The sequence below is a fragment of the Sceloporus undulatus genome, chromosome 3 (assembly GCF_019175285.1).
Source record: "Sceloporus undulatus isolate JIND9_A2432 ecotype Alabama chromosome 3, SceUnd_v1.1, whole genome shotgun sequence".
Taxonomy (NCBI): Eukaryota; Metazoa; Chordata; class Lepidosauria; order Squamata; family Phrynosomatidae; genus Sceloporus; species Sceloporus undulatus.
The window spans coordinates 200,517,785-200,528,921 of NC_056524.1; the positions used below are offsets into that span (position 1 = coordinate 200,517,785).

Genomic DNA, 11,137 nt, shown 5'->3' on the forward strand with positions numbered 1-11,137 from the left:
TTATTTTTTAAAACTTAAGAAACAAAACTGAAAGTATAACCATTGAGTAAATAGATCCTTCCACATAAGTCTGTCCAGAATAGACTGTGAGCATATTCCAGTCCCACTAACATCCATTAGAACCTATGTATTCCTAGATAAATTCCCAGGTATTCACATATTTAAACATCCTACTAAAGGATCATTTGAGTGTCTCATCCACTACTGGTCCACACATATAGGGGTGGACAGACAGGCACGAAAGAGAAGTCTGAGTCCAGTCCAGCTGGAAGCGGCTTGAAACCCTGCTGTCCACATGGCCCACTCCCAAGACGGGCCATGGATGCAGGTGCTGACCGCAGCTGCCAGGACTTCGACTATCCCAGCTCCTTTTTGCTCTGCTCTTAAGGACTGGAGCACAGCTTTGGCATGGCTCCTGGCCGCTTTGGAGGCAGAAGTCATTTAATCAGCATTCTTTTGGCCTGTCTGTTGAAGCCCATAGAGAGAGAAGTACAGGCTGCTGTTGTTTCAACTGTTTGTAAATTCAGCCTCCTACACCAGCATCTGCTGTTTGTTCAGAATACATATGTTCTAGATCAATAATTCCCAAACAATGGCCTTCCAGGTGTTTTAGACTTCAGCTCCCAGAATCCCAGACTACTGGCCAAAATGGTATAGGCCTCTGGGACCTGAAGTCCAGAACACCTTTAGAAGCACAATTTGGGAATCACTGCTTCAGAAGTACATTTTTAGAGCTGAAACCATGATTGTTCCAAAAGGGTACACATTTGGGCCCCGGAAAGTGTCCTTTTTATTCTTCTCCACACAGTTTAACCCCTGTCACTTATACCAAGTGCTGTACGCTATATTTCTTTGAAAACCCTATGAAATGTATGGGGTCACCGTAAATCAACAGATGCCTTGAACAAAAGAGTATTCTGTATTTATGCACAATTCTTTTCAGTTCCACAGAGACACATATCCTTGGCCATTCAGAAGGTCAAGATAACTAGTTTCACAGTTACCAAAGAAACTTGAAATCTCTTCTCCCTTTTACTGCTGCGGCTCTGAGAGAGGTTTTCTCCCTTTATGGGGGCGTTCATAGTCGCCCCTGTTTTTGTGGGGGAGTCCGTTTCAGACCCCCCCCCTGCAAAAATGAAAAATCACAAGTATTCAAACCCCATTGCCTTGAATGGCCATACACTCCAAGGGCACATGCACCATTTTGTCCCATGGCACTTGCCATTCATAAAAGACCAAAGGACGTGAATAGCAAGACTGTGAACGCCAAAGGACAAGTGTATTTGTACATGCTTCCTTGATGCTTGTAGTATTCATGCTGTGGGAGGGGAGGCTAAGTAAAACATTGAGATTTCTCCAAGTATATCATGTCATTGGAAGGTTGGGAAAACTGGTGAAGGATATAGTGGTGCAGTAATCTGGAAGGATACCTCTAGCATTGCACCTACATCTAATCACAGGGCAGTCACACCTGGATCGACAAAAAGGTCGTGCTTTTTCCCACTAGCTCAACAATAGGAATCATGCTTTCCTCCAAATGTTGTTGGACTGGATGTTCCAACAGCCTTAGCCAGCATAGCCAATAGTAAGAAATGTTGGGAGCTGCAATCCATCATGAACTGGAGGGCCACATTACTTCTAGTCCTGCATGACCTGGAGAGTAGTGTGGCAATAGTTAAAACCAGGAAATGTGTAACTAATTATCTACCAATTTATCTATTAACCAGAAAATTTTGGAGTTACAATTAAAGCATTTTAAATTGTGATATTCCTCTAGGTATGCATACGACTGCAGCCTATAAAAGAAAAAAACATACTGTATAAGAAAAAGAAAATAAACATTAACAACAGCAACGATATTTCAACCAGCAGCAAGTTAATAAACTTAGGCTCCCCTTTATTCTGTCTTGATCCTAACAGCAGCAGCAAGCACCAGTATATAAAGAATAATGTGTAGTTGGCAATTATCACTGCATCTGCTGTAGCCTACTTCCTTCACCACCAAAATTCAATTACCAGCTGATGACCCAGAAATAAGTGCTATTTTTACCAATCTTGGCATACTAACCTTGCTCATGGACATATTGTACATGTGAACACCTACCTACTTACTCTTCTTAATTGTATCTCACTACAAATATTTTTTTTAACATGAAGGGACCAATGTACAGTACCAGTGCTGTCTAGCTCTCTTAATTGCATGTGTGTTACACTGCATGTGTGGTGCACTGCGACCTGCCAGAGTTGTGCCAAAAACCCTGAGGGAGATAGTATAAGGAAAGAAAAGCATGCGGATTCCTTCCTGAAACAGTGGCAGGGGCAGTCACACACACTAGTTTACGAGCTTTGAATTCAAATAGACAAATAAATTAAAATGGGAATAACTTTTTTTCTACATTAATGTTTCATAAAAAAAAATAGGAGAATATGCCTCCCAACATTACTGAAAAAGCAGCATAAGAAAAACAAGTCACTTCATATTTCCTCCAGTTGGTCCAGATGACCAAAATGGCCCTAATACTAGCAAAAGACTGTAAGTGGAGCGACTTCTCCCACAAGCCAAAGCAAAATCAATACATAATTTAGAAAACTGGTTTGCAAGCATTGCAGACATTGGCTTAGCTATGTTAATTTAAACTACTCACAAGAATTGGTAAGGATGCCAGAAAGGTAGGAAACCAAATTGTTAAAAAGAGCAATAGAGTGGAACATCATTTTTTAACAATGGCAAAAAAAAAAAAAAAAAGACTCACAGCACAATCCTATATAGATGTTCTTCAGACTATTGGATTACAGCTTCCAACAAAGTTATTCACCATAATGGATGCAAGACATGAAATATCTTTTACTTTAAAAGATGTTTTATTAGTTTTATTAGTCCTGAAGGGGATGACTACCTAGAACAAAAAAAAAGCACACACACACACACACGATAAAGACTAGATGCTTCCCCTTAAGAGACCCCTTAAAGTGATATATTTAGACCATTGGGGGTGGATAGTTCTTACTTCAGTGAAGGAAGGTTTTCTGTGTTTTTTTTATCTTGAAATGCAAATAACGTCTGGACTAAAAAATCAGAACAGGACATCCCAAGGAACGAACACTTGGGAATAACAAATTCCTTGGGATGACCACATTCCACTTGTAAAATTAAAAAGAAGTTTTCTGATTCTTGTTATCACAATACCACATCAAAGATTAATCAAAGACTATGGGGGGGGAAATTGGCCTAGGATCAAGAAATGAAGCAAGAGATTAGCTAACTGAATTTGGCAAGACCAACAGTTTGTTCATTACAAACAGATTCTTTAAGCAACCCAAGAAGCAACTGTGTACATTGACATCACCTGATGGGCAACACAGAAATCAGACAGACTCCATAATTAGAAGGAGAAGATAAAGAAGCCCCATTGTTCCTCAAAAACAAAACCAGGAGCAGATAATAGTACAAACCATAACATACTGCTAATAAAATTATAATAAAGCTAAAAAAAGAACACCAAATCAACCATCAGGAAGGACACTGCAAGGCTGTGCTGTGGTGTTGGGGGACCCTAAAAAGAGGTTTCATTCCCACCATGGTCCTAAAGGCCGTGGGTTGACATTATCTTTCTTGTGCAACACCTTTTTCACCACCCACCACACCTTTTTCCCTCACTGCCACTGCTATCCCCATTATTTATTTATTTCAAAGATTTATAGCAGGTCTTTCTCCCACAATAGGAGTCAAGGTGGATTGTGATAATTTAAAAAACAGAAGTCCCAAAGTGTTTTAAAATTAAACATTATTAATATTAAAACAAAACTAGTAAAAACTGGTTTTTTAAAAAAGTATTTACAGCGCACAGGACAACACAAGTAAAATTAATCTACCAAACACCCAAATAACAACATCCACAGATGTTTAAATCCCATTGTTCTCATTGGTTGAAAGGCTGCACCACTATTGGGGACAATAGGACTTTGCTGCTCCTCCCCACCCAGCCAGCCTCGCTGCTCTCACAACAGCAGGAAGCTACCTTCTCTGCCTCCTCTTCCTCCCCCCACTGCTGCTGCTTCCTCCTCCCTCCTCCTCCTTTTCCTCTTCCTGCCACTGCCATCTGTGCCTCTTCCTCCTCTTCCTCCCTCCTCTTCCCCACTGCCACCTCTCTCTTCCTCTTCTGCACACACCCACCCACATGGGCTTGCCATCCATGGATGCTGGAATTCCCAGATAGCAAGTCCATGCATACGTAAGGCCTACTGTACTTTGAAGTAGACAATGAAGACACTGAAATAGTTCAAGATTTTCCATCACTTGACTCAGTTATTAATCAGAATAAGACTGCAGAAAAGAACTCCAAATAAGACTAGGAAAGGCAATTACTAAAGAACCAGGGGCATCGCTAAGAGATGTGGGAGAGGTGGTCTACACTGGGTGACATCTCAGAAAGGGTGAACACCTGGTGACATAGTTGTTCCTATCTGTCTCAAGATAGATGGCTGCCCTCCTCCACTAGCTAGGGCACTAGTGAGGTGGGGGTGGGGTGCTGCTACCAATCAGCAACCCCTTCCAGGTCTGGGGGGGCTGCTGACCAAGTGGGCAAAAAAGAGTGCTGGTTGGCAGGAGTACCCAACCCCCACCAGTGGGAAGGGGCTGCCTTCCAGGGCTGCTGGCAATGATGCTTGGTAAGGCATAAGGCAACAGGAAATGATGAAGACTGCATTCTGGATGGATAGACACAATCAAGAAAGCCATGGCTCTGAGTCTGCAGTAGCTGAGCAGAGCTGTTGATAACAGGTTGACTTTCAGGTCTTTCATTCATGGGGTCATCATAAGTTAAAGTTGATTTGGCAGCAGTTAACAACTACAACAAACACCTATTTGCATCTCTATCTTTGCCACCTTCTGAGTTCACCTGATACATTTGATGAAAAAGCTGTTAAGAAAAGAACATTTCAGTATAAATTTTATTCAAATTTTTGCAGATCAGCCTGGAATACTTTGCACTCAAAAAAAAGTAGCTTTTAAAAAATTGTGATTGTATGCAGCACTTGTTTTCCTGCTGCTAATATGGCTGTTATTCAAGAATCTTAAATAACTCGTCTCCCAGAATTCTTCACCAGCACCTGAATAATACTGTCCTGCTATTAGCAAGCAAGCAAGGAAGTTACATGGGCATCCTGGGGCAGATGGCCTATAGAAACAAAGGGGGAAACAAGACATTCCATATTTCAATATGAGCATCCTGTACTGAATTGACAATAAAAAGATTCAGTCCATTTGCAAGTTGAAAATCTGATGCAAAGACAAAGACTTTCTTTTATTGGTAATCTTTTGTTGCTGCACACAATGAACCTCACAAATATAAATAAAGCACATAGAGAACCACAGTATTACTTATTTTACATTAGAAGGTCAAGAAAGCTCAACAGGAGCTGAGAAGACACCTGTATATTCTAATTTACATAAAATATCAATATCTCCTTTGTCTGTATGCTGCACAATCCATGTCTTCAGAGCCTTGTTCATGTCTCCCTCCAGTTTGTATGCTAATCATTATATTCATTCAGTTCTGGAAAGGTCCTCTCTAGTTCATATTTGGCAGCAGAAAGGTTCAGCTCTGAAGCATAATATTTCACGAAAGTGTACCAGTTTGTAGAGATGAGACAAGTAGAAAATCTTACTGTCTTGAACCCCAATTGTTTCTTCCTCGCCATTTATCTTTAATCCATCCCTCAGCAGCATTTAAAGAATAATTGTACCATTTTAACAAATTCCCTGCAGAGGAAATGCTAGGTTGCCATGGAATCAGTCAATTAACTTTGACACATGCTTACCAAGATTGATCAATCATGGCTGATGCTTACCTACTAAGTTACTGTTTTTCAGCTAAGGAAAAAAACCTCACATGAGAATTAATAATACCCATATCCCCTATTTTCCTAGTGTCAATGCCAGTGGTGCTTGCTACTGTCAATCACTCATTTCATTTCATGATAACCTATGTGCACAACCTCTCAATATGAAGGACAGGGTATGATAGTAAGTGGATCAGAACAAGAGACTCATTTTACTAAATTCTTTGACAGATCGTAGAAGAGACAGTAAACTTTACTAGTTACTCAAATATTTTTAACATTAAATTTACATACACCACACTTCAAAATAATATCTTCAAAGTATTTCTCCGCTGAACATTTCATAAACTACATGGTTTTTAAAAATCTTATTTTGAAGTGAAATCTGAAGACAGTACCAATGTATTAAAAACAAGCCTGTGTTTATATTAAAATATCTAACAAACCATGTGATCCAATTTGGGCAATATCTAAAATACAATTGAAAGAATGTCTTCTCCCCTTACTCATTTATACAGACACTATAGGGAAGGGGAAGTACTCACTGAATAGGATAACAGTTAAGTGAATTTTAAGGACTTTAGTTGAACCAGGTTAAGGGTCTGATTGCCAAACATATGAAGTACACGTGTTGGGCAAGTTCTGGAATCCCAGAACTTCATAGAGTCACCTTAGGATGCACACACGCACAAAAAAAAATCTCAGCAAAGTAAGTATTTTGAATTCATGAATTGTTGCTGCATTAGTCCCAGCAGATTAACAGAGATCCTAATACATCTGCTAAAGTAGTTCTCAGTGTCTTCCACATCAATGCTGGATGGTCAAACACAAGCTTGTCAGTCACTGTTAGAAAATCATACTACGTCCCACATGTTTTCATTCTAATAGTTAAGATAACTATTTCCATGATAAATCTTCCATGAATCCCAAACTTCCTGAGTTACATCAGTTCCTCAGTACTAAGTCATTAAATGAATCCTCTGGAGTCAAGCCTTGCATATCCCTTCATCTGGAATGCATTTCACTCTGAGTGTCCTTCAAATACACAACCAGATTTGTTTACAAGTAGTACATATAAACAAAACACTGTGCTAAGTGTAAGACTTTTCTCTCAGATAAACTTTACTGGACTCCGTCTGAATAATTTTTTACAGAGGTTTGCAAATTGGTTTCTCAAATCCAACATACAGACGTCTGTAACACCTTAAGGTGTTCGACATAGGGGTGAAAGAAGCAGTGGCAGGTGTACTTCATTTTAAGGGAAATCTTCAAGCTCCCAGGATTAGAACACTGCTATTGCTATTCTGCTAATGGAGAAAGGTGACTTCAATAAGCAGCCTAATAATTCCTAATACTTGTTAATGGGGAGTGCTCAAATACATGTAGCTATTATTCAAATATACATATTTTTAACATGCCACCTGTCAGTTTCACTTTACTTATGCAAATGTTGTGTGTGTGCAAGGGAATCCTTTAATACTAAACAATTAAGAAAATCCCCTTGACAGATGCATACTAGTACTGTACTGACATCTCATATTGATTATTCTAATCATTAACTACAGCCTCCCAGGAAGGTTAGACATGTTATATAGCAGGAAATCGTGGTACCAACCTAGAAGGTAGCACACAACTAATACTCTGATAAGGTAACCCTCTCCAAGGAATTACATTACAGTACCAGCTCCTAAGATCTCCTAAGAGGTATACAGCAAGAACTCACAGAGAGCATTGCTATGAGACAAGCAAAAAACGTAATCATCCAAATATGAACTTCCTGACCCCTTGACTTTTAGTCTGTCATTCATACCCACCTCACCCATAAACACCATTGGTAAATCAGCCTTTAATATCTATTTTTCCAGCTGCTTCAAAATGCCAATACTATCCCCATTAATGCTATCTTTATTACCAGCTAGCTATTATCCCACTGTTACATTTTAACTTTAAAATTCCAAGTAAATGTTGCCCTTTCCATTTCCCAAGTGCTAAAATAAAATTAAAAGAAACATGGAAAAGTAAATGAATTGCCCCCAGTCACATTCAGGTTTAGCAGACCCACATTTCTGAAATTATCAATGAAAAATACAAATACCTCTTAGACAAGATAACCATTCGAGAGTGGGATAAGCATTGAACACATCTGGGCAATTCCAAATTAGCAGCATGGACCTTTCTACAAAACTTTGAAAAAGCAGCTTGTGTGAGAAAAAATGCTAAAAATAAAATAAAAGCAATTTCAATGTAATTTACATTTTTGTTGTCGTCCAAAGGAAAGGCACTCATGCCACAAAGCCATCACAAGGCTACATCAGAACATCCCAAAGGGAGCCACAATAATGAGATCCTGTTTGATTCCTCCTAGAAGCAAGACCACTGATCTAGTAGAGGATTCTTGGCACGCAGCATTGCTACTTTTTGGAAGAGGTCAACTTCTTTGATCCCCTGAATATAAACAAAGCCTGAAGGGCAAAAGACTTACTTGAACCTGCCTTGGCAATGCTGGCACTGGTCTCCTACCCATCCCTGGTCGCAGAGGCAGGTGGCATTGACACATCGCCCAGAGAAGCAGGAGGTCCTCTCACAAGCCTTCGTCGACTGGGAGACTTGGGCATAGAGCACCAGGTAGAGTAATCCATAAAAGAGCAGCCAATTGTTGACCTCCAAGAAGGCAGAGGGGCAGCAAGAGGGGCAGGAGAAGGGTCTCCAGGAGGGGCCCAGGATCACAGGTGGGCCTCCTCCTATCCTGCCCAGGGCTTTCCCCAAAGGATCCCACATCTTGGCCAAAGAGGGCATCCGCAACCAGAAAAGAAGAAGGTGATGATGAAGAAGAAAATGATAAGGAGGAGGAGCCAGGATGGAGGAAGGCAGATTAACCCAGTTCCTTGGGCAGATCCAAGGAGGAGGAGGAAAGCAATCCCTGCTACTCCAGGAGCATCACCCAGGTCAGGGTGAAGAGAGCAAGGAGGAAGGTGCAAGAAAGAGAGAGAGAGGGATGAAGGAAAGGCTGGAGGGAGGGAGGGATGGAGGAGTCCTCAGAAAAAAAGAGATGATTTGGGGCGTTGAAGGAGGCAGGGAAGTGGGGTGCAGCAAGCCTTTATCTTCTGCTTTTTCTCCAAAGCTCTCTTCTCTCAAGCCTTCCTCTCCTTTCTCCTCCAGGTAGAAAGCCTCCTGGGGACCACCTCTTCCTCCTCCTCTTCTTCCTCCTCCTCGTTCTCAGGGCTCATGGTCTCCTTCCATGGACCCTCGTCGCCTCCTGACCTTGTCGCCTCTCCTTCCCACCGGAGAACGCCCCAGACAACAACAGATCCCAGGACCCGAGCAGGGTTTGCCCTTGGGAAGAAGGAGGCTGAGGCTGAGGGGAGCCTGCAAATGTTCCCTTCAGCCAGAGCCCCTGCTGCCCCTCAGCATCCCAAAACCAAGGGGAAGGAGGAGGAGAAGAAGGCCTTCCCTCTACCCCCTCCTCCTCCTCCTCCTCCTCCTGCAAAAGAGGGGGGTCTGTGAGGGAGAAAGGAAAGGGCCAGAGAGTTAAAAGCCCTCCTCGCCTGTCCCAGCTGACAGTTTGGAAGCAGCCATTTTAAGAAAGGCTAATTGTAATCTGCTCTCTCTCTCTCTCTCTCTCTCTCTCGGGTGGGGGGGAGAGGGGGGGGGGCTCAATCCCGCCTCTTCCTCCTCCTCCTCCTCCTCCTTTTTCTTCTTCTCCCCCCCTTCTCTGTTTTAAATCCCTCCCCCTCTTCTTTCTTTTTCTCTTTCTCTCTTTTGGTGTTTGCTGCTTTAAAAGCTGCCCAGCAGGGCTCTCCTTCCCTCTCTTCTCTGCTAACAGGAGGAGGCAAGCTTCTTCTCAGGGTGACCAGATATATATATATATATATATGTCCTCATCACTACCAAGGAAGACCGGGCACTGCAAAACGGGGGACCTTCCAGGAGGACCTGGTGAAAAAGCTCAAGACATTCCTAGGAATGTAAACTCATGCTCTAAAGGGAGGACCTTCCAGGGAAAAAATGGAGGACTTGACCCAGGAAAAAGCCCAAAACACTCATGTCAATGTAAACCCATGCTCAAAAGGGAGGACAGTCAAGAAAACATGGAGGATATATATATGTGACCACCAAGGAGGACCAGGCACTGCAAAATGGAGGACCTTCGAGGGAAACATATATATATATATATATATATATATGGAGGACCTGATAAAAAGTTCAAACCACCCCCAGAAATGAAAACTCAAGCTCCTTAGTCATGCTCAAAGGGAGGGCCTTCCAAAAAAATGGAGGACCAGACCCAGGAAAAAGCTCAAAACACTAAATGTAAACCCATGCTCAAAAGGGAGGACAGTCAATAAAAATGGAGGACCTTATCCAAAACACCCTAGCAATATAAATTCATGCTCCTTAATCGTGCTCAAAATGGAGGGCGTTTGGGCATCACTCCTGGACAGGAGGGGGCAAATGGAGGACAGGTCCTGGGAAATGAGGACGGGTCTGGTCACCCTGGTAGATGCAGATGGAGACCCGCCTCCCTTGCTCCCACTTCAGGATCCCGGTTGCTGGAGCAACTGCACCCAAAAGGATGCAGGTTTCAGAGCCACAAAGTGGGAGTAACTGGGAGCTGGTGGTTTTCCCTTATTTCATTACCAACAATACCACTGCCCCCTGCAAAGTCCCTGCCCCAAGAGGACACTTTTTTTGCCCTGGTACAACGTCCAGAGAAGAAAAGGAGCAGCAATGCAACCCCTTTCTTCCTCCCTTTTTTTATTTTCCTCCCCTTGCTTGCTTGCTTCCTCCTCCTCTCCAGCTTTTGCAAAGGAGCATCAAGAGAGAGAAACTAGCACACAAAAGAAGAGCTGAGCATGTGCGGAAGGCAGGCGAGGAGCCCCCCCTTAAAGGCGCCATTGCATCACTTCTAGCAGCTTGCAATGCAAAAAAAAAAAAGGGGGGGGGGAGAAAGCAAGCAAGCACTAGCATTGAAGCAGGCTGACCAGATGTCCTAACTACAAAGGAGGACATTCCAGCAAAATGGAGGACATCACAAAAACTCCAAACACTCCTGTAAGTGGTTCTTAGTCAGGCTCCAAATGAAAGACAATTGGAAATGCCTCCTGGGACAGAAGGCGGAAATGTAGGACACGTCCTGGAAAAGGAGGACTTGGGGGCTGGAAACTGCTTTTCCACCCAGAACAACAAATGGCTCATCTTCCTCTTCTACAAGGAGAACTTGAGAAACAAGCAGCAACAGCAAAGCAAAAAGACTGGGATCTTCTCCAAAATTGTTTTGCAAGTGGGGTGATTCACT

At 42.4% G+C, this 11,137-nt stretch overlaps 1 protein-coding gene across 2 annotated transcripts in view; it reads right to left on the reverse strand.

The window, feature by feature from the left end:
- ATRNL1 (attractin like 1) overlaps positions 1-9,452 on the reverse strand; it is a 693,411-nt gene extending 683,959 nt beyond the window's left edge. For both annotated transcript variants that reach the window (XM_042457618.1, XM_042457619.1), the window contains exon 1: positions 8,324-9,452. In XM_042457618.1, the coding sequence (XP_042313552.1) occupies positions 8,324-8,637 (314 nt within the window). In that variant the 5' untranslated portion in view covers positions 8,638-9,452. The remainder of the gene's footprint in view (positions 1-8,323) is intronic.
- Positions 9,453-11,137: the final 1,685 nt, after the last annotated feature.